This window comes from Numida meleagris, chromosome 8, assembly GCF_002078875.1.
Source record: "Numida meleagris isolate 19003 breed g44 Domestic line chromosome 8, NumMel1.0, whole genome shotgun sequence".
Taxonomy (NCBI): domain Eukaryota; kingdom Metazoa; phylum Chordata; class Aves; order Galliformes; family Numididae; genus Numida; species Numida meleagris.
Window position 1 is genome coordinate 11,752,136 of NC_034416.1, and position 24,367 is coordinate 11,776,502.

The following is a 24,367-nucleotide window of genomic DNA, read 5'->3' on the forward strand; positions in this document are numbered from 1 at the left end:
AACAATTAAACAGTGTAAATTATCAGCGGATGGAAGGTTATTCTCCTCAATTCCTCAGCTAACCGGGGGGTTAAGCTGCTGTGAGCATCAGGGGCAACTGCTGTCCTTGGGTTTGCAAAGCATCGTGATGCACATTGTGTGGGCTGCAGCAGGTTTGCAATGAAGGTTAACTGCACCAGGACGGAGCTTGACTATCCATGAGAGGCAGCGTTATGTTCTCATTCTAAAGCACATAGGTAAAACAAGCATGACTACTTTTGTTTCACGTAATGTGTTAACACAGGACAAATCTGCCTCCGCACCTCTTTTCCCCAGCGGGCCTGGGTGCAGCCGCTACTCCCCACAGCCGGCTGACTCCTGAACGGCTTTTGCCCTCAAACAAAATGGCGGCCGCGGCGCCGCTCCGCCCCGCCAGCATCTCGCGAGACTTGAGACGGGCCGGGAGCTGCCCGCTGCAAATGGCGGGGCGGAGGCACGGCGGCGCGGGGGAGCAGAGGAGGCGACGGTGCCATCATGGAGCACATCACCACGCCGAAGGTAAGTGGCCGCCGTGCTGTCACCTGCGGGCTGCACCCCTTCCTCTCTCGGCTTGGCTCCGCGCAGGCTGCGGGATTTTGGTGCCGGGGGGGTGAGGGGACAGGCCGTCGGTTCCCGCTTCTGTGCCCTGTGCGGAGGGCCGAGCTGGCGGAGGCCAGGCGCTGCGTTGTCGCTGCTCGTGAGGACCCGGTGTGTCAGAAGTGAACGAAGCGCCCTCAGTTTGTTCTGCGGACCGGACGGCGTTACAGTAAGCGCTTGTAAATGGATCGTCTGTGTACTCTATGGTCATAAACCAGCAAACTTTCCTTGACGGCAGATAAGGCTCTTAAGATGGGCATTTCCTTTGTCCTTCCGTTTTTTTTTTTTTTTCGTAATTATTGCTTTTGCTTTAGAACGAAATAAAAATTCCATGACTAACAAGCAAATAGGCCAGAAGAAAAACAAATAGATAATTTTAAAAATTAATATTTTTGCCTGCGGGCATGTTTCCTGAAGCTTGTTTTTGATTAGCTTAGAGTGGTTGATGAGATGTTGTAATGTCCTTCTTAATATGTAAGCACAGATAGCCTCCAGTGCGTTCTGTAAGGGCTGAGTGATGGGAATTCAGACCAGAGGGGCTGTTTCTTTCCCAGTAATACTCTGATCATACTAGACATGGACAGTCTTGTCTTTTGTAGTTCTCTGTTGTCTCGTTATTTCTGCAGCTTGCACAATAATAAACTTTGATAATCTTGACTACAAATCCAGTAAACCTTTCCTTCACGCTGCTGCCAGATCTTGATAGTTTGTTTAACCTTTTTGACTTTCGGATTATTTTTCCAGCTGTTAATTTATACTGTAAAGCTGCTTTGGTGTTACAGGAGGCATGTAGTTCTCAGGTTTTTCTTTTTCCCTGAATTGTATTTTAGTGGTGATTTGATTGTGGTTCAGCAAATGCTTAGAATTTCTTTGATCAGAGCTAAATTTACTTTTTAACCCCTTACTCTTATTGCAGGTGGAAAATGTGAAATTACTGGATCGCTATACAAATAGGAAGGCAGCAAGTGGGACTTTATACCTGACAGCTACCCATCTTATCTATGTAGATGCTTCTGCTGAAGTCAGAAAAGAAACATGGGTATGTGTGATACTTGGAGCCTGTTTAAGTGCAAGTTTTAAAATATTTAATATCTCATATCCAGTATGATCAGTTCTGTGAATTCCAAAGTTGTTGTAGTCTTTTATAGTGTTTTGATACCAAATGTTTAATTGGTATCAATTGCTCTTTTGGGAGGAAATGAACACAATGATTCGGTGACCTGATAGTTCCAGAAACAAAGTGTACTTGTCTAATTTCTGACCTCAAGCTCTATGTACAAAGCCACCAAACGTGAATTTACAGGACGTAGAAGTGTAAAATTAGCACTGAAATTAGCAACCTTTGTTATTTCGTCATTCCCACTTTATAATTAATATGTTGCGTATGTGGGTGGAAAAGAAGCAAGGGGAAGATAATTTTGCTCCTCGTAGAACCAGGTAAACCCAATTACATATCAGTCTCTAAAAATACTTTGTTATATGTCTGTGTTCTTTCACTCTGGCTCATTGTTATATAGCCTGTGGGTACGCAGTCTGGATGTTTATTATGTTTGCTTGATAAATATCATAAATCAACTCATTTTCTGCTGATAGTGTTTTGCAAAGTTTTCCAGTCTGCTTGTACAGCTTATGGCCTTGTTAGTGGTATCTGAAAGATTTTGATTATCTCCTCTTTTTTAGATTCTGCATCACCATATTGCAACTGTAGAAAAACTGCCTCTGACCACAGCTGGATGCCCACTCCTTATTCACTGCAAGAACTTCCACGTGGCACACTTTGTTATTGGGCAGGAACGTGACTGTCATGAAGTGTATACCTCATTGCTTAAACTTTCACAACCAGGTATTTGGGACAGTCTGTTCCTCAAACTGTTGAAACGCAGTAAGCTCAAAGGCTCACCTGAGCACTAGCAAAAGCTTTGCCTGTCACACTACTGATTTTACTGTATCCGTGCAGGAGAGGAGGGTGTGAAATCAGAATGTACTCGCACTGTCAGACGCGATCTGTGTGGGTTGGTGCAGTAGACTGCTACACTGTGCACCAAGCTGTTTGCTTCTGGAGTAAGCACACGGTGTTGTTGCCAGTCATTTCTGTGATTTAGCTCATGGCTGTGCATAGCTCTGCCCATGCTGGTTGAGCCAGATGTCCGTAGAATTCCAGATCCCGCAAAGTTGTAAATGTTATTGTTGTTTAGGTAACACTGTAGTGCTTATCTTCTTCTGGATGTGAAACCCTTTGCTTCACCCTGGTGCCCTGTTTTGGAGTCAGTCTCTGAGTTGATGCAAAATATCCTCAGAAGCCTGTGGTCTCTTCAGGCCTCAGCTGTTTTGTTTAAGGATGAGTCTTCAGGCTCTTTGTTCTTCTAGCAGGACAGCATTCCACAGGGTTTCCTACCTGGCTTCCATCTTCAGCAGCTTCTGTTTCCTTCAGTGAACCAACGTTTGGAGTCTTGCATTATTATAAAGATGCTGCTTGATATTGCATTATGTAATTTTAGCGCTAGTTTAAAGGAAGGGAGTTGATAGCACCAGTCTGCTTCGTGCTGGCCATCACATAGGACTTATTTCTACTACAGTACTTCTAATTGTTTTGCTCAGTTTGGTTTTGAGCCGCCTTTTGAAGTTGGAGCTTATTGTTGGTTCCCATCATTTTCCTTGTGTCCTGAGCTGTGCAGGTTTCTTAGTTGCAAAGCTGTAATTTTAGTGCTATTTCTGGCAGAACTCTGCTCCTGTGTTTAAGAGGTGTCACTGTTCTTTCAGTTTTGAAAATGAGACACTTATGTAGCATCTGGAAGTGTGGGAGCTGTCGCTGCAGGAGAACGCATCAGACAGTTTCTTTTGTGTTCTTTGGGGTAACGTTTTGTAGCTCTTTGTTCTATTTGTGGATTTTTGTTTAAATTTTCTGTATGTAGTCTTCCTTCATATTATTTCTCAGAGCATCTAATTATTTATGGTTTGCATGTGTGTGACTGACAGTTATGGGTTACCTGTCTGGTAACCTGGCTGTGTTATCACACACTGGCAGGTGCACTCTCTGGAGAGCTTGCTGCCTTGGGAATCAACTGAATGAGTTACTGGTTAGATTTGCATTTCGTGAGGAGGGTGAAGGAAATTGGAAAGGTAGAGAAGGAGGGAGGAGGAAGTTATCATTTGTCAGATACAGGCTGAAGCTTTTGTTGGGCCACCAGTAATATTCAGGACATCTGTCAAGTGTTCCACACATCTCAGAATTCCCTGTTGAACAATGAACTTGAAGGTGTGCAAGAGCGTTTTTATGAACTCTTCACAGAAAAGGTCTCTTAATGTTATGTTTTTATTTCTGCATTAATTCTTACAATTTCAGTCTCTTAGAGTGCGCATATTGCAGAAAATTTAGTAATATTTTTTTTCAGAAAGTTTTGAAGTTTTAATTCTAAGAAAATACTGTAGCACATCTCCCTGCCTGTGGGAAAGGAGAACTGGAAATTCCTGAGGATATGAATATGAATTGTTGGCACTCTGTATTACACAGAGTGAAACCTCGTAAATGTGAGGAACATTGCGTTAGGGCTGAAACTTGCATGGTTCTTGTTATTCTTTCATCTGTGAGTCCTGTTTGGCTTGATAAAGTTAGGAAAGTTTTTGATTAACTGCTGAGAAATTCCAACTATCCATACTGTTCTCTTATAGTACTCAGTATTTTTCTAAGGAGTCAAAACCAGTCTGAGTATTTTGCTTAGGTGAGTAAAATTTACAAAGTGATCTTTGATGCAGAAGCATAAGTAAAATAGCTGATACTGAAATGTGGTCAGCTATGAAGTACAACACTCGCACAGCCCTTGGTTTTTGGGGAAAAAATATTGGAGGTTTCTGGTCATTCTTGGCTGAGTAACTTTTTAATCCTTGTATCAGTTGTTGTACACCTGTAGCTCGGTGGCTTGCACAGAGTGTTCTCCAAAACAAAAGCCTTTAGGAAGAAGTCTTGACTTGTCTATATTGTAATTATATTATAACTATATTCTAACTAATTAATTTTTTCTTCTTCCTAGTGAAGCCTGAAGAACTTTATGCTTTCTCTTACAATCCTAAGATGTCTAAAGATAACCGGGAGATTGGATGGAAACTGATTGATTTGAAAGTCGACTACCAGCGTATGGGAATCCCAAATGACTACTGGGAAATAACGGATCTTAATAAAGACTATGAGGTAATTCTTGTGCAACCTTGTGGTGCAGTATCTCTTTGTTGGGTATTAATGACATTCAGCAATCCTACTGCAGCAGAAGCATTGCCTCTGGGGAAAAATGAGCTCAGGTGGTTTTAATCGAAGAAGCAGCTTCTTAATGTGAAGTTGTGGATAATGATGCTAAGAAGGAACAGAGCTGCAGAGTCACCTTGGTTTGCTTTGATTCCTCTGGCAAAATACCAGGTGCTTACTCTTCTAGAGAAATGCCAAACCATCTGCTACAAAAACCTGAAGTACCTTTAGGTTCTGTAGGTATTTCTCTTAGAGGAGAAATATATGGGAGCTGTTTGACTTGATGAGGAACAAGGCAGAGTGAAAAGAGACTGGAGTGAGGAAGGAAAAAACAGTGACTGGAGATGCTTTCTTTTTCTTGCTTGTTTAGATCTCATGTTAAGGAAAGGCTTAGCTGTTTCAGTTCTAACTAGCTTCTGCTATTTCCTTCTTTTGAAGGTCAGGTTAGGTCTAAACAACATTAAATAGGAACATTATTCAACAAGCTTACTTAAACTCCAGCTTTGTGTGATTTCCCTTTCTGTTTCCTCTGGTGTTGTGCGCAGACTTTCTATCTAAGAGACAGTGAACAGCTCTGAGTAAGGAAGGTACCAGTATGTGGTGGCATCCTGAATCCTTCCTTTCTGCTCTTCGTTCTCTCCCCACCAGTTGTGTTTTTATTGTTATGCTTTGGGTTGAAGAAATATTTGTCTTGCTGTCAGAAGCGACTGCGGTTTTAAATGACTGTCTTTGGATGCCTGAATTGAGATGACATGGGAGGTGCTTTTCCCATTAGCTGATTAGGGCATCAGAAGCTGGGTATCTAAAATATTGATGGTTTTAAAGCTTTGCTTGCTAGTATGTAACTTCCAATTGCCAGTGCTTTGTGATTTCCTCAGGGTTTGCTGTTTGCATTTTAAACTCGTCAAGCCTCAAGTAAAGACTTGGAGCATGTCTTAGCTGTAAAGCATATGCTGAAAAGAGCATGCTTTTTTGAGGAAAATGGATGAAGCTGTTTCATGAGGACAGTCTCTGATGTCTATAAGCTCATTTCTTGCTGATTAAGATTTAGAGGGAGACTTTAAAATATATAATTGTTCATGGGCTTTTTTTGTGCCAAATTAGTAGCTTTTATAAAGTGTATGGCTTTAAAGAACTTCCTTTCAAAATGTATGGTATACTGTGCAATCCACTTTTGGGGCTCCATTGCAAAATTATTCCTGTTACCATTGTTTTATTATTTTTACCCATTCCCTTGTGTTGTTTTTTTTCCTGGATGCATTTTAACATCTTGATGCTTCAGGTGTGGTTTGATTTGGTACACCATGGCAAATGATCTGTTGTATTGCTTATAAACGTGAGATCATATACTAAAAATGAATTTATCCTGTATCTTGAATTGATAAGCAGTAATATCTAAAATTCTTCTTTCATCTCAATTTAGGTTTGCAACACATATCCTCCAGAAATCGTGGTGCCTAGAGCTGCTAGTAAGGCAACAGTGATTGGAAGCTCAAGGTTCCGAAGCAGAGGGCGGATTCCAGTGCTTTCTTACTTATATAAAGAAAACAACGTTAGTAGTTCAGTTGTCTGCTGTCTTGGGTGGGGTGGGGAGCAAGGATCTCCCTTCTTGTACAGTCCCCTTCCAGTGAAAGGGAAGGATAAGATAATTATTCAAGTGCTTTAGCTTCTTGTTTAACTGCTCTTCTCTTAAGAGCTCTAGAACTGGTTTGAGTCACAGAATAAACTAGCTACCAAAGGCATATCCAGAGCTGTGTAAAAGGCACGAGCTCTTCAGGCTTCCTGTCTGGAAATTTCTTATCAGCTTTCAGGAGTGTCTTATGTGCTTTTTTGGTGTGTGGTTATTTTAATGTACTGTGTAGCTATATTGAATGATGTTGAAGAAGATATATGTTTAACAAGATGCATGTTAACTCAGCTAAATTTTCTTACTCAGGAAGAGGAAGAACCGCCCTGAAATAACTCTTCTTAACTCAGAATAAGTGAAGGTTTCAGTTTTGTTGTTGTTTTTTTTCCTTCATTGAAGACCACAATGTGAATTTTTAACTTTGCTGTTTCAGCAGTGTTTTAGATGCAGATGTTAGGAAAATGCTGGCACAGTCAAGTTGTTGTTTTCCTGAGGAAGCGTGCTTTGACCTGGGTGCATGTGGAGTTGTGCTGGCAACAGCTGAACTTTTCCTGCAGCGTGCCCAGCACGGTTCTGTCTGGAATGGTAACAACAACTACTGAGCCAAACTGAACACTGCTAATGTTTGGGGTAGTGCATACTAATCGGAGCATAGTGGATTTGAGAACACAGCAATAAAGGGTTCCTTAGTCTGTTTCTTAAGATTCTCAAAATAGTAGTTTTGTGAAATATTCCAGTGGCATTTCTGTGTGTCCATCTAAGAAGCTGTTTTTCAGAGAAACCAAGTACATGAGACATAAAACCAAAAATGTGATATTCTTTCCTGCTTTCAGATTGTTTCTGCTGCATTGCCCTAAAGTGTGAGCTGTTGTGTATTGCAGGCTGCCATATGTCGCTGTAGCCAGCCCCTCTCTGGCTTCAGTGCTCGCTGTCTGGAGGATGAACAAATGTTGCAGGCAATCAGAGAAGCCAACCCTGGGAGTCCCTTCATGTATGTTGTAGACACAAGGCCAAAGGTATCTTCATGTGGTTTGTGATTACTTCTAAAGCTTGCATCTGTGCTAGCAAGGCTGTTTCCAATTAATTTTCACAACTCTGCTAATGCTTTCTCATGTAGGTTAGGTTAAATTGTGTCAGTCTGGAGTGATGAATTCAGAATCAGGCTCCTTGTTCTCTCTCTTGATGTGGTGATTGCTTGCGAATAACAAAACTGCGATGTTAAGTGTTGTTAAGAATGCTTGTACTCTTGGAGTGCTCTACCTTGAGATTTGTGTTAGGGATGACCTGAAGTGACCAGCAGTCTCGAAGCTGGCAGAGACAGCCATTCTCAAGCTGTGCCCTTAGTACATTGCATTGGAGAGAAGCTTTCAGAATCAGGTGCACAAGACTGAAGTGCTTTTGTCTGCCTGCCTGGGCAGAAGTGGGTCTGCATGGAATCTGATAACAATTGAGGCAATTTTTGCCTTTGTAAAAACAAATAAATAAAATAAAAATACTGATGATCTCTCAATGTGCAGCTTGGAATTTAATACAGTCAGCTATTTGGTTGGTAGCCACTCTCTAGAGCTAGAACTTTGCTGTGGTCTTCATGTAAGAGGTTACTGAAGAAACGCAGACAAAATACTATCTGTAATGATCCTGCTCTTGAAGAACTGAATGTAGAAACTAAATCAAATGATTGCCTTGTAATCATATTGATTGGGAATGTACACATAAGCAAATTAGGAGAAAAGGATTTGCACAGGACATGATTATTTAAATTAAAAAATCTGACAATACTCTGATTTTACTCTACTGAGAACCTGCTGCGTGTTCAGATTGTAAAGTTACTTTAGAGAAACTACAAATATAGTTAAACTGTGGTGAGGGCCTAGCGGAAAAGCCCTTTGGGGAAAGCAGAGAGTGCTTCACCTGGCGTTTCAAGATGCATTTTGTCTTTCTGTAGTATGATATTCTATAAGAGATCTCTGTTTAATTACAGAGCAGTCTGTTTGTAGCAGTCGTTGCATGGTTTTTTGGTATGCACAGCTTCAAGTATCAGATGTTCCACAGACACCTATCCTTGATGGTAATTTTGATATATTTGGTGAAAAGGAACATTTGTGATTAGCCTCACTTCTAAAGCAACATGGATGGATAGAACTGAGGCACCGGAATTACTCAGTTACTCTAAAGATGTTTAGATATTCCTTTATCTGAATTTTCCTTCTCTCCTTTCTGTGTTAGCAAATCATTATGTGGGAGGTTGAGGTACTCTTGTCACCTCTAAAGGTTGTTAGGATAGCTCTTGAACAGATTCTTTATTAAATTATTATTAAAACAACTGGCAACTTTTCAGCTTCTTTTCTGTGGTTCCAGTCAATTGCTGTATTCTTTCTGCTCAATTTTAATGTTTCTGTGTTTCCCTCAGGTGGCTTTATTTCATCTGTGCATGTATGTCTGTGAAAAGCTTTGGAATTCTCTAACTATTTCTATACTACCATGTATGTATGTTATTCATAAAGTGGCGTTCCTAGTCTTACTTTATTTACTTCTGTCTGAATCTTTATGTAGCTTCACAGTAAAGACAGACTGTCTCTTTGCCTTCCTTGGTGACAGCAGTCTTTTGCTTTTGGATCAGGTTTCGATTCTGCCTGGCATAAGAAGTGCAAGCCAAGGTCTTATGCAGAGATTCAATATGACTAATGGACTGGAGATGCTGACATACATTTAGTAAAAATATCTGAAAGTAATGTGTGGGGAGGTGGGGAAGGATGCCTGAATAGCAGCTCTTGTCAAGTAAAATTCTGGGAGATTAAAAAAAAAAGACTTGGGAAGCAGACTCACTTATTTTGTGTATTGTTTGTTGTCGTTTTCTCTCCCTTCCATCCTCTTCCTTTGAATTTGACAGTTAAATGCCATGGCCAACCGAGCTGCTGGGAAGGGTTATGAGAATGAAGATAATTATGATAACATCCGCTTTAAATTTATTGGCATCGAAAACATCCATGTGATGCGGAACAGCCTGCAGAAACTCCTGGAGGGTAAGCATTGTGCATGCCAGTGGCCCTCTGTTGCCTCTACCTACTTCTGACCAATATGTGGTGTGTCCTATGTGCACAAGCAGGCTTGCACTTGGGTGTTGTGGTGGAAGTAAATTAGCGAAGTCAGTACCTTACTTTGTCTGCATTATTGAAGTGGATGAAGTTACCAGTGTTAAAATGTTTTCCTGCTAGCCATTTCATACACTGCTGTGCTTACTTTTATAGGGAATCAAACATAGCAAGTAACATTAACAACGTTCCTTAATTTTATTAGTTAGTTAAAACGTGAATTTCTTAAATGTTCCAAATGAAAAGGCTAGAAGAACTTACTGTTCTGTTCAGGTGGTTTTATTTCAGTAGCCTAATGTAACCACGAAGCTGTCATTGGATGCTGAGGAGATACTTTTCTGGGATTTCTGTTGTTTAGTTTGTGCTATTTCAGTGTTAAACAGTATGCCTAATTGAAAAATAAATTCTTTCATGATTTTCCGAAGACTTAAAGGTAAGAGCTATATATGGGATTAATTTCTGATTTACTGATCTTGTTTTGCCTTTAGTACGTGAATGCTCAGGTTAGAAGGTACTCCTTGAGATTGTGGTCTTAGGGGGGAAAATGTGAAAGGGGGTAGAAGTACTTTCCTGAACCACTGGCAGCTGGGAGGTGAATGATGGCTATATTTGCATAGGTGTAATTTTGGAGAAATTACCCTGGAGGGGTGATACGAGTACCTTGGATCAAACAAGCATACTTTGCTAGTTTGTTTCCAGCACTGTGAACTTCCTTGTGCTCACAAAGATGGAAAACACATCAGAGTAGGTGCTGTAAATCGTTCTCTTTGGTCCATGTGTTTAGTTTTAGTTATAATACAAGTGCTGTCATTCAGAATACAAGTTTAATGTTTCAGTAGTCAGCGTAATTGTCCTCTTGCCTCAGTAGCAAAATAATTGATGCTGCCAGTTGCCTGACCAGGTAGCTCTGCAAGAGCTGTAGTGACCTTGGAGAAAGATGAGGCTATTCACACAACAGTGAGATTGGTCTTAACACAAGTGTAAGTCCTCAGTTGCCTATAGCTGGCAGATTTATTTTGTGCTGGTGGGGGAGGCAGAATAAATACTTGTTTACCTTCGTATTCCTACCCACCAAAGTTTAACAGTGATAAAAACCTCTCTCACTGATGCTTAGGGACCACTGGTCTGCATTGCTGTATTTTTGTGCTGGTTTTCAACATACACATAAAATCTGAGATGCCTTGAAGGTTGTATGTCCGAAGTTAGAACCCTCCTTTCTTTGAAGCTTTGCTTGTGGTTGTTATGGCCATTGATGCTGAATGCCACTGAACGCTAGATTTTAACAGAGAAATGTCAGCTGAAAAAATAATATTACTGAGTTAGTTTTAAAAGGAGGAGAAGGAAGAAGATACTTTTATATCCTCAGGTTCTCTTGTAGCTAAAAAATATCTCTGGATGTGCAACCAACAGTTTCTGTTTTCTTTAGGCAGACACTTAAGTCTGAGAGTGCTAGCTTTTAGGATCTACCAAGCTCTAATGCTGTGAAGAGGTGATGAGGAAAGAAAAGAATGTTGTTAATAGAGTCTCAGCTAATTTTTTTGTGTTCTTAGTGTGTGAAACAAAGTCTCCATCAATGAGTGATTTCCTTACTGGGCTGGAGAACTCGGGCTGGTTACGGCACATCAAGGCTGTAATGGATGCAAGTGTCTTTCTGGCCAAGGTAAATCTATACGCCGAGCTTCAGGTGAAAAACCTGTGGTGGGAGCACATCACGTCGGTTGCCCAGCTCACTCTCTCCTAGATCCCTCATGGGACTAGAGGAAGTACCACTGGGATTGAGAGAGAACCATTTGTTTAACGCAGTCAGTAGGGCTATGTGGACTTTCTTCCAACTCAGTTGAAATGGGTAGAATCACAGAATGTGGCTCAATGACGTTTATAAACGCCTCAGTACCTACAGCATGTGTAGTAGTGCAGACACTTTGTAACCTTGTGCTCTTAATTCAGCACACTCAGTAATTGTCGGGCTGTTGTGCTTTAAATGAGGATTGCGTAGACCATCCTGTTTTCTGCTGAGGTGCAGGAATTGCAAATTTGTATTTTTCAGTTCAGTCCTCATTTCTGCAGATGGTTGGAATTGCGTGACTTTGCAGGTCAGGCAACAGAAAAAAAGTCTGCAAAGCACATTGCTCTTCAGTAATAGTAAGGAGAGTACAGACAACAAGTGGCGAGAGTAGTGACTTCTGTAAATGTTGTCTTTTCTCTTAAAACTTTCCGGTGTAGTGAGCAAAAAGCTATTTTCCTTTCTGCCAGTAATACAGAAATGGAAAGAAGGTGATCCATATGAGAGGAAATTAGAATGAGCTCTTCTGTTTTTTCTTGAAGCCTCTCATTATTCTTTACTCATCTACCAAATTCTCCCTCAGAGGAAAGGACTGAAAATTCATGGCATTTCAGAAGATGAAGTGTTTCAAGATCAGAGGATCTTTGTTTCTTGACAATCTCTGTTGCTGACAAGGCAAGCTTACAGCATTTTATTCTAGTTGGGGCTGATGGCTTTATGCCCAGGAATGGTGTTTTTCTATGGTTCAGATTAGAAATGACAAATTTTTCCCTTGGGTTTTACAACAATCTGGTAAATGCAGATGAAAGGATAGCATTTAATTACAGTAACCAAACTAGAAAGCTGCTAAACTGTTCTATCTGCTCTCCTTCACAGGCTGTGAAAGATGAAAAGGCCAGCGTGTTGGTCCACTGCTCTGATGGGTGGGACCGCACAGCACAGGTCTGCTCCTTGGCTAGCCTCCTCTTAGATCCGTTTTATAGGACTTTTAAAGGCTTCATGGTAAGAACACAGATGTTGGAATTTCAAAAATAAAAAATACTTCTTGGATTTGAAATGTAAACAAGCCCTAATTAAATGTTTCAGGCCGTTTTCTGGAACAAACAGTAGGTAACCTATATTAAAACAGCTTTGATTCTATCAACAAGCTTGAATTGCTCTGAACACCATAGGCAAAAAACAGCAGCGGTTGATTTACAGTTCCCAAATCTTTGTTTCCTTGAAGAGGAAGGCTCCACGAGAGACTTTAATGAGATATTCCAGCAAGATATGAGTGAGTAAAGGACGTGGCTCTGGCAGCAATGCACAGAAAAAGGGGTGAAGAAGTTTGTTGTTTAAGGCAACGAACAATGAAGAGTGAGGATCTCTTCTAGGATTTTGAACTGGGAGAACTCCCAAGTGCACAGGGAAGAGCATAGCCTGTATATAGTGTAAAATCTGTGCATTGTTCAAGATCTGTTCTAAAGCCATTACACAAGAGTTTGGCCTTTTGCTTCTACTGTAAGGTTTTCTTATATGAAGCCATCACTACATAAATACAGACAGATCTGCCATCTTTCCTGTCATCTCATTTTGTTCATTCCCTGAAAGTCAAGCTGCTCCTCTTTCTTAGAGTTCCTTAAAAGAAACTCTGAGATCAGAGCAATGCAGATTTTGCCTCCCTCGCTGTGTTGCACTGCTAGACCTGCTCCTTTCATTACATGCTGTTTTTTAATAATTATTTTTCCTTCTGGATTACGCTGCAGCCTTTTAACAATGAAAATTAAACCAGTGCAGCACATAACCTGGGCTTCAGTAGTGCTCTGGACAATTCTGTGTGATTAACATAACTTTCATTAGGATCAGGAGCTGTAACTGAAAGGGACAAATACTTGTCCTCGGACAAAATAGTGTATTATAATAGCTTTATGGAATTACCATCAAAGGGTCCATCTTGCTTTTTCTAAACAAGTAATAATTTTTTTTTTCCCCAACCTCTGCTTTGAAAATGAAGGTTCTTATAGAAAAAGAATGGATTGCAATGGGCCACAAGTTTTCACACAGGTAAGAGCGTGTTACCTTGGGTGTAGTGGCTGGGGTGGAGGCTGGATGGTGAAACTTAATCCGTGTTCTCAGGCTTGTGTGCTCCCTCTAGAAATGAAAAGACTTGGATACTACTGGACCTGGTGACCTACAGCCAGTATCCACTGGAGTTATTCCATCAGTGCTATTTGAGAGTGGTCCTTTTTTATTACTTTGAAATATAAGGTCCTGAATAAGCTGTTTCAATTTTGAATATTTTCCTACCTGTAAAATAACATCTGTATTATATGGGGAGTGTTAATGTTCTGGCAAGACATGCTCTTCTGCAATCGTTTTCTGGAAGAAAACTGCAGCTGATGTTTTTTGGGACTTTCCCCATATTTAGAACATAAACTTCAGCCCATTATAGTGCTAAAAATCAGTTGTGACTTGCATTCTCTAGGCAGATCAAGTGTTGTCATTCCTGTAATTGGTAGCCACCTTCCAGAAGGAGTGTTGCCTTGGGGTACTTTTTGTTCCATTTGCCATATAAAAACTAGAAATTGAGATGGTCCAAATGGTTCCTGGGAGGGAACGTGCTGGTCTGTTCAGTGACACTAACTTGCTAAGAACGGAGACTTTGTTTTTAAGGTGAAACCCAATCCTCCATTTAATAGTACAACAAATCTGTTTCCTTAATAGGGAAAAATAAGTAATGTGTGCACCTGTAATTCTTCTCTTTTATAAGAAGCTACCTCAAGGTGAATGCCTATCTGGATCTTGTTTATTTCCCTGGATTTCCAGGTTATATCTTCAAGTTTTTCCTATTAATAAAGAACGCTCAATATAGTACAGTGGAGGATTGGCTACTTTACAAAAATACTGCTTTTTTTTTTTTCTGGTTGTATTTTTCTTTTCTGATGGCCCCATATCTAGTGGTTTTGAAGTGTTGTTATTGACTTAGTGAGCTGAGGTTCAACTGACCCCTGTGCTTCTGTGCTCCAGAGGGTGCTGTGCAGCCTAGGGGACGTGTCTGTGGTATCCTATGAGTAGATGGGATAGCACTAAAGCAAGGCAGGCAGGCTGCTCAGTGACGCTACCTTTTGATATCAGTCTTTGCTGCTATGGAGTCTCCAGTCTTCGGATTCTGTGTTGATGAAAGGACTAGAGAGCTGCTAGGATTTATTAATCCCTGAATGCAAAACGTGAGGTCTAGGAGCACTGTGAGATTTTGCTGTTGATCAGAACCCTTTTGTGTGTGCAAAGGCTTAGTTCTAAGAGCTTAATCCCATGAGGGGGGCACACCTTAATGGGCAGTTGTAGGACAAGCCATGTGTTTTTTTCTGGCTGTGCATTATAATTTCTTATTCTTCGCTACTAGAATATTTCTCAGTTGTTTAGTGGCTAAGGTGGCCCTTTTTTTTTTTTTGTGGGTGACACAGGATTTAGCCTTGTTTTGTTTGCATCTGTCTAGGTGCGGCCATTTGGATGGTGACCCGAAGGAAGTATCCCCTGTCTTCACTCAGTTCATTGAATGCGTCTGGCAGCTCATGCAGCAGTTCCCTTGTTCATTTGAGTTTAATGAACATTTCCTTCTTGAAATCCACGATCATGTCTATTCCTGCCAGTTTGGAAACTTCCTTGGGACCTGTCATAAGGAGCGTGAAGATCTGAAGTGAGTTGGCATTTTGTGGAGCCAGCAGTCTAAAAGTCACTTCAAATGTCAGAAAAAGGGCAGGTTGTGTGCTTGTTTTTGTTGTAATTGTTAAATCCGTAAAGGGTAACATCTCCACAGATAACTTCTGCGGTGTGAAAAAGGATTTTAGATAAATTATCTCTGCCATGGTCGGATGTTTTATTCTGAACTACAATAATAACTTGCAGATATGACTTTAGAACTGGATGTTATCCATTTTAAATGATAATATGCTCCACAGTGATGTATTTTGTGTTTATGACATGAATCAGTTACTGTGTAAAAGTAGTTCTTAACTTCCTCAATCGAATTCTACTCAGAATAGCCAGTGTTATTAATCTACTTAACTTGATCTAATAACTAAAAAATAGAATCTTATTTGTAATTGACAGAATCTTTGAGAAGACCCATTCTCTGTGGCCTTTCCTCTTACAGAAGAAGCAGGAATTGAGAAATCCTTTGTACAGAGGATTTACAGCTTACAAAGAGCTTCAACCCAACACGCTCCCTTTTAGTTTTCAGTAAGTTGCTTATTTAAGAAGGGAAGAACTGGGGCATTTGTTTCATTGTAACAGAAATGGGTAATTCAAGTTTACTAAAACACCTCTTCACTGGTCAGAGTGGCTTGTTTCTTTCCAATCCATTCCTCATCCATAAACTAGGAGTAGTGGTATATGGGCAATTTTTCTGAAGAAATGCAGGTACAGTAATTTAATATTTTTCTTTGGTGTTAATAAAGAGGGTGAGGAAAGGCAGGAAGATGAATTTCAGATCTGTAGATTAATCCACGCACCCGTTCCCACTTCTGACTTATTGCTCTGACAAGTTTACTTGAGGGTATGCAGTTGTTAAAATGGAGGAAAGGAGAAACTTTAACATATATTAAGGAAATCTTTTGAATATGAATTTCAGCATCCAGTCACACCCAGACTTAGCAGTGAGGATGGCTTTCACAAAAAGGGATTTCTTGTTGCAGTGTGTATTTGACTCCCTGAGTCCCGCAGCTGGAGTGGGTAATCTTGCTTTGTTTCTGGCTCGCTTCTGTTCCCTGCTGAGAGAGGGATGCGAATGTGGAAGGCAGAGGATTTTCACTAAAGTAGGGAAGTAGGACAAACTGAGGACGTGAAGGTGAACTGCTCAACTCTTGAGTGAGTCTGCTGCAGTACAAAGTGTATTTTTGTCTTATTTTAATGCCTACTACCAGCTCATTTGTATCATAAGGAAGTAGTACTTAACCCCTCAAATGCTTTTCTTGAACTTTGTTAAAGCTTTAAGAAAATTTGTCTATTGATGTTGAAGTTTGGAGTCAAAGACTATGGCTTTTGTTTAAAATCAATTACTGATCTGTTTGTTGACACACTTTTTTCCTTAAGCACCATCTAGTTTTTTTTTTTTGTTACGATCGGTAGTGTAAGATTTGCTCCCTAATTCTCCTTTCTTGCCATGTCCTTAAGGTTTTGGTGTGGGATGTACAACCGTTTTGACAAAGGAATGCATCCAAAACAGTGTGTATTGGATCATCTACTGAGCTGCATGAACCAAAAGATAAAACTAGAGGACAATGCTTCTGAATTGGAAAATGTAAGTCCTGAATGTCAATAATACTTAGTCATGTGATGGCTTTAGCAAATATAATTGGGATTAAACATTGACACTAAAAAAAATTGCTTCAACATGCTGTGCAGAGCTGGACAAAAGGGGGAGTTAAATTACATTTCTGTAATAAACAGCTTCTTTGACCCAGAACCCTCATTTGCTAAAGTTGTTTGGTCAAGCGATGGCGAAGCCTCCACGATATTCTAATTCATAGAATCATAGAACGGCTTGGGTTGGAAAGAACCTCAAGGATCATCAAGTTCCAACCCCCATCAAGTTTCAACCCCCATGCTGCAGGCAGGGTTGCCAGCTGCTGAATCAGGCACTAGATCAGGCTGCCCAGGGCCCCATCCAACCTGGCCTTAAACGCCTCCAGGGATGGGGCTTCCACAACCTCTCTGGGCAGCCTGCTGCAGCACCTCACCACTCTCAGTAAAAGACTTCCTCTTATATCTAATCTAAATCTCCCTTCCTTTAGTTTAAAACCCTTCCCCTTTGTCCTATCTCTATCTATCCATTTAAAAAGTTGATTTCCCTCATTATAATAAACTCCATTTAAATATTGGAAGGCCACTATGAGGTCTCCACTCAGCCTTTTCTTTTCCAGGCCTAACAAGCCCAATTCTTTCAGCCTGTCTTCATAGGAGAAGTTCTCTAGCCCTTGGATCGTCTGTGTGGCTCTCTGGACCCCCTCCAGAAGCTCCACATCTTTCCTGTGTTGAGGGCCCCAGACCAGGATGCAGTGCTCCAGCTGGGGCTCACAAGGGCAGAGTAGAGGGGGACAATCACCTCCCTCATCCTACTGCCACCCCTCCTCTGATGGAACCCAGGATACCATTGGCCTTCCGGACTACAGACACACAATACTGGCTCATGTTAAGTTTTTCATCGGCCAGGACCCCTAAGACCTTCTCAGAAGGGCTACTCTCAAGGAGTTCTTTAATTCTCTAATTAAATTCTCTAAACAAAACAGATATTACAATAAATCTGGGTTTCAACTTGATTGCAGCAAGCTTCATGGACTTGCTAGGGAGGAAAATAATGGGCTCCCTTTCCCCACCACCACCCATGAAAATATAAACACATTTACAGCTTGCCTTCCCAGTTTTCCTTTGTCTTCTCATTTACAAGACTCTGGGAAAAACTGATTTCAGCCAGTTACTAAAACAGTAGAATTAAAATGGAAGTTGGCTTGCATGTAATGGCTGAAATGTAACTGGGTCATGTATGCTGAATTGTCTTCTGGAAGTGGTTATCTTGGAGCTGAAGTGCTCTGTTAATGCAGGGGAAGCTTGTGCATTCACCACTTCTGTGGTGTCCTTGGAGGGCACAAATTGTGTCCAGAGTTAACCAGCTTCTCGCCTTTAAACCACAATAGTGAAGTAAACAGCAACACACTGCACAGAATCTTGGTCAGCTCTGGTCAGATTCCCCAGAGATATATCTTTATATGAAGATAAAGATAACTGTTTTGGCACAGCAAGAGGGGAGGTGGGGGGGGGGGGCAAAAAGTATAGGTATTGTTAGCTTTTAAAGTGTTGTAGATTTATTTTCCATAGTTTCTATGCATAGTTGCCTGAAAAGAGAAGTATATATTTTCTTTATGTTCAAGACTCTTCTTGCAATATTCTTTCTGTGTGCTTAAAAATAAAAATACAGTAGTGAGATCGTCGTCTAAAAATGTCAGTGAGAAGACCTGTTAGTGTCCTTTGCTAGCTTAATGTGAAGGCTTAAACTTGTAGTTTTACTAGTTAGTTAAGTAAACAAATTTCTAATGTTTATATATAAAAAAACCTGAAGCTGTCTAGGGTAGATTCTTGCATGTGTTACTTTAATTCCCAATTAGAGAGCTGAAAAAGAAGCATTGACACGGGACTGTTAGGTTTGTTGTGTACCCCTGACATCTGGGAATATCAGCTTTCATTATTTTTTTATAATGTATTTCTGTTTTTGTAGAAACTTCCTTTCCTTGACGGTCCGTTGCCCAGTGAAGCTTGCTTCTTATCTAAAGTAGGATGTGCTGCTTCAAAAACACCAATGCTGAACACTCCCCAGGATTATGAAGGGGAGCCACCACCTGTGTTGACCAATGGTGTCTCAGATGGGGATACAGATGTTACGTCAGACGTGGACCAGAAAAACAAAGAGAACCTGACTAATCACCGAGACCTCCGTCTTAATGACAATGTTGATGTTTTAAACTCCGAAGCTAAGGATGGGAAGCCTCAGCACCATTGATCAGCTCTGAGAATTGCGTTCAATGAAGCAGGTGCTTGTGGTTGAGGCTTAAAGGTTCTGTGACCCTGCTGGGGTGTGGACCTCCTAGCCACTTCCTGCTAAGTGTTACTATGTATGTTTGCAGGGAGCTGTGCTCTTGCTGTAGCCAACGCAGTCCGTGTTTGGTTTGGTTTGCATCATTTTGGGACTAAAATGATGAAGATGCATACAAAGCTGCTGAGAAGGCTATCCTGAGTTACAGTATAAACCTTATTTTTCAGAGGAAGTATGATGTTTCTTTAAGGTTTAGAACTGTCTAGCAGTACTGCTATTTTAAGCTAAAAGACATCATGGCCAATTAATGTGGAGTTTAGGAATTGATGCAGTATTCATGATGGGAGTAGGAGATGCAATGCGTTTATTCTCAGTGGTGGTGCAGGGTTGTAAATGCCCTTCCAGTTCATCTAAAAGTGGTAAAAAAAAAAAAAAAATCTCTTAGCTGTGAATGAATCTCTGCATGGACCCTCACCTTATGGCAGAACTGATTCATTTTTTGTTTCCTATGCACATTTGTTAAAGAAAAAACTGTGCCTTTTTATGGAGACCACTTTTATATCTAGCTGTGCAATGTAGTAGTAGTATTTTAGTGTAGTGTGTAGTATTTGGTCATCTTTGTAGTCAGTATTTTTAAACAAAGTTTTGTATCTTCTGCCACTTTCCCTAGGATCTATGCTGGTCTCGAGTTTAGCAGCTTCTTTCTAAGCTGACCTTTGAAAGAGTAAACTTTTATGGACTTCATTTACTTACCTGTGAGAGTGTAGCAAGCCACAGAGCCTGTAGCACATGAATTTTTGATAGAAGGAGGGTTAGACATAAGACAAGGTAGGAAAAATACTCAAATTCATATGGAATCCTCCTCTTCTCTTAAATGATGTTGGTTAAACTGAAGCAGGAGAGTAACTCTTTGTTCTGTGTGGGGATTGATGGGATTGCTGTGCTTTCTTCAGATCCTTCAATAAGGCAACAATTATAGATAAGTATATTCTCTTGTAGAAACGAGATGTAAAATGATTACTTCGCATCACCCATTGAGTGATTATAGTGAAAGTTAAAATTATGTGAAACCTTAGGTGTGATTTATCTGCGTTGTCAAGACCTGAGGGAATGAACAGTTTCAGAGCACTGAATTTTGGTGACAAACCATAAATTTATAAACCAGGGTGTGACCCATTATTGGATCAAGAAGTGAACATCTTGGCTCATTATTGTGGCTTCATCTTGGACTCACTTCAGTGCTTGTGCTACTTGGTTCCTTTAATCTGCAGTGATCTCAGCTGGAGATACTGGTTGAAGTCTAAAGGTTTAAAGGAGAAATGTATTCCATTTATTCAGTTCCAAAAGTTCATTTCCCTAGGGAAATGGATGGCCCAGAAAAGCTATTCCACAGTTCTTGTTCTGGACAGATTTAGCCTATGGATGTGTTTAAATTGCACAGACTCCCGTTGATGCAGCTTAATTCAGTATGGCTTTTTTTACTCTCCTTTGGAGTATGTTGTTTTAATCAGATTCTCTTTGAAACAAAATATTTTCTAAGTTTTATCAAAATTAACCCTTCCAATCTACCATAAAAAGTAGAAACATTCCATTACTCCATGACAACATTATCATAGCCATTGTTGGTATGCATATAAACTCTCATGAGATGACTGGGTTAATTCCAGTGTTCAAGATGAACACTTCCAAACACTTTCAAGAAGAGAAGAAAAAAAGAAAAAAAAATCTTCTCTGTGTGTATCCCCTTGGGTAAGAAAATGCTTTATTAAGCATGCCAAAAGACTCAAGTAACAAGAGTAATACCAGAGAAAAGTTTCTTTAGTGTCTATAGTGGCAAAGAAAAACTTTTTTTCTAAATGCTTTTTCTAATGTTACAGGTTTTTAAATCTTAAAACAAGTAATGTTTAAGTCTGTTTTAAAAAGTAGCTGTTTTTAGGGTATGAGTGTATGCTTGATATAAAAACTAAGCACATTAAGAACAGAACCTAGATACACTTAAGCAGATGATGTACCCACACAACAAATTTTGAGCATCGTATCTGCATACTGCATCATGCAAGCAGCTGTATTTGGTTTTGAGGGATGCACGTTTCCAAATGCATCTTTTTTAATCTCAAGATTATCTGCTGTTTTGTCTCTTTGCTGTTGAAAAGATCTGATTAACATTAATCATGCTTAGCATTAAGCTAGACAGTCTGCTAGCCCTTGTTTGCCATGTCCACGTATTCATCAAGCAAAGAGATCACACCCGTGTCTTAGTCCCGCTGCTCTAAATGCACAGGATTTGAAATTCTGCTGTAGACTTCCACTGGGAAGTAATGTTTGCCTCTTCGTAAGCTCAATTTGACGTGTGTGCTTAGCAGTTTGGAACTTCTTTCAAGCAAGCTAATCGATTCACTCCTTTCTAGGTAGTAGGGGGGTATTGGATAGTATGCGTAGCTTCTGAGATAGAGAACTCTTCGATGGTAAATGAGACCAAGGTAGGCACTTCTTAGGACCAGGTATTCTAAACGTCAACAGGTTCTATGCTTTTTCTAATGAAAATTGGAGAATGTTGTAGACAAATTTTGGCTACTACTGAAGAATTTAGACATGCCACTCGTTAATCTTGATATAAATACAAATATTTTGCAGAAGGTTACTATGAATGTTTACACACTGCCTTGTCTTTTGAATTAACATAGATTATCTTTTTTTTCCCCAAGTATAATAATGTTTGCTTATCCCTATAATAGGATGCTGGCATCTCCACAAATCTTTCTGTATGACAATGTTACTTGAGGTGCATACAACCCTGAAAAGATTACTTTATACACTGAAAGTCCTTACAAGCTTTTAGTAATCAGTGCATGACTTTATACTTGGAAATGCAAAACCTCGCTGAAAGGAGGGTAATGAGCTGTAGTCTTCCACCTTTTGGAGTTAATGTATACAAACTTGGCCAAAGTCTACAGCTTACTAAAAATCATTCATGCTGGTGCTGTAAATTAAGGGAGCTAAAATATGTTTCAGGGTTTCTTGGAATTCCATAATCTTATTTGTTTGAAAACCAATTAGCTTAGCTGTGAGCTTTTCTTGTCTTGAAGATGAGTTTGTGTTTGAAGACCAAAAATGAGCAGCTGTTCAAAGGTCTCTGATCAGCTAGGATTGGCTTTCTCGAGTCTTGCACGAAGCCTGTGTTCCAGATCCTAGTGCCCAGCTGACAGTGGCAAGGGACTTTATTATATGTTTCCTGGAAGCATTAGAGGTAAATTTAAAAGCTGTTAGATAGGAATCTCCTTATCTGAGCACTGTATAGGTGAAAAGTTACTGTAACTTATTTATTCCTAGAGGAACATCTATCCACGTGTTGCAAAGTCACTGAGTACTTTTTTGTTTGGAGCTGTTAACAGTGGAACTTGCTGCTTCCCATGTGGACTCCTCTGCCAGGGATGAAAGAGGGATCCTATTTGCTGTGGGTGGTTTCTGCTTCTGTAAAACTTTTCTTTTTTTGGAGCACTCCTTGCTTTGAGATTCTCTGGAGTATCATGGTTAATTTCCTGTATGTAGTCTCTCTTGCTACAAATAGCTGTAGTATTGCAGTAGGCAAGTGCCTGTGATATTCTGTGCTAAAGCTACTACTTTGAAGCAGAAGTGACTCAACCTACCTTTATTTCTCAGTAAAATGTCTTAATGCATGCCTTAGAGTCCTAGAATCATAGAATGGCTTGAGCTGGAAGGGACCCCAAGAATCATCAGGTTCTGACTCCTCACAGGCAGGGCCACCAACCTCCAGATCTGGTACTGGACCAGGTCTTCATCCTTCGTAGTGCAGGATTCTTAAATAACGTTGTTTTGCAGTTGTTTTTTTGTCATAGAGCAAACCAAACCAGTACTACTTCACTGTTTTGCAGAGAAAAGGGAATACTAGGTTTGATCATGGATGTTGTAATTCCCAGCTGGTCCTCTTGTGTAGCAGAGATAAGCTGTTTATTAAAGCCTGTAAGCATAATACACTTGTAGCTGCATTCTCTCTTAGCAAGTGTCTTTTGACTGTTTAAGTGCTTAGAAGGAAAATCTTGCTACGATGTGGGTGCTTGCTGATACGTGAAACTACCATGACTTGGAAGGAAAGAGCATTGCTTCTAGGTCGCTGGTAAACTTCAGTAAGCTTCAAGCCCTAGTGAGAAGGATTTGCTGGCAGCTAAAGGTGTGCAGAGGTTTGTGGGATCACTGCTTTGAGTTAGATCTTGGTGGGCTGCAGGTAGGAATAACCAAATTGGTGAAGGGCCCAGAGTCTATTGTTTCCATTGTGTTTAGAGATCGTGAGCTGCGTATGCAAAGTACCCTTGCAACTGGCAAACCTGTAAGGGGTTTGTGAGGGGAAGTACCTGCAAGCTCTTCTGCCAGGTGCTGCCTCGTATCCTTCCCTGGTGAAGCTGGCATTTGGGTTACTCCAGTGCCTGACGCTTACTTCCCAGAGGAGCAGTTTCTGGGCACTACTTAGTAATGATGACGAGTGAGAGACCAGAAAAATTGACTGTTGTTTCTCTTCTCCCCTTCACCACCACTTTGCATTGAGAGTTGGAATTGGTTTTTTTGTGTGTGTGAGTCTAGCACTCATTAGGAGCTGGGGCAATTCCTTGTTTACATGCTGTCCCTCTTGCACGTATAAGCACTTCCCAAAGCCTGCAATGCAGGCTGGGAGGAAATGATCTGTTCTGAATGTAGTAGTTTTGTTTTAATTAACGTGCAGCAGGTCCTGTTAAAGTGCGTGTTCTTGTAAGTACCCTCAGCACTGAGAGCAGCCGGGTCGGTGCCAGTTGCAGTCTGTAATTTGTTAGTGCTGTGTCCTTTTGGCATCTCCTGGACTAGAGAAGCAATGCAGGAGGAGGGTAGGCTGAGGTGGTTGACCTAATTTCTTCTCATAGTGTTGACCTGTGTGTATATGCCTCTGCGTTTAATGTAGCAGCATACTACTGGAATAAATTGTAGCACTGGATCTAATCATATGTATTGGAGCACAAATATGTACTTTTCTCATCATCACAAAGTGATCTTTGTAGGAACTTGCCTAAACTTGTGTATAGTACTCAGCTGAAAATGTTAAATGGTTTTGCTGTGTCTGTGAGTTGCTATTTTTGTCTTTACTGTAATTGTTGAGGGACAGTTGTATACAATTGCGTATGATTAAATCCCGTATTCCTGAATGTGCTGCAATGGCTGTACTCATGAAAGTCATTTTAGTTAATGCACTGCTTTAAAACATTGTACCACGTTAAGAGGAGCACTGTGTCCTTTCTCTAAATGTATTTGTCTCATGGAGTTACATTTGTATTACTGTTTATTTTTATTTCTTAAAAAATATATATATCAGTACCTTGCCTTTTTAAAGGTGATGATTGGTCTGTTCGTTAATTAAATTCTGAGCAGAAGTTCATATTTTGAAATGTAAATTTATCTAAAGACT

At 40.4% G+C, this 24,367-nt stretch overlaps 1 protein-coding gene across 1 annotated transcript; it reads left to right on the forward strand.

Moving 5' to 3' along the window:
- MTMR8 (myotubularin related protein 8) lies at positions 391–24,296 on the forward strand. Its single transcript, XM_021405716.1, has 14 exons — positions 391–537; positions 1,532–1,654; positions 2,296–2,458; positions 4,644–4,801; positions 6,276–6,404; positions 7,361–7,495; positions 9,370–9,502; positions 11,122–11,231; positions 12,231–12,356; positions 13,348–13,397; positions 14,830–15,030; positions 15,444–15,572; positions 16,506–16,632; positions 18,604–24,296. Exons 1-14 carry the CDS (start codon positions 514–516, stop codon positions 18,883–18,885), a joined length of 1,890 nt encoding a protein of 629 aa, XP_021261391.1. The 5' UTR covers positions 391–513; the 3' UTR covers positions 18,886–24,296.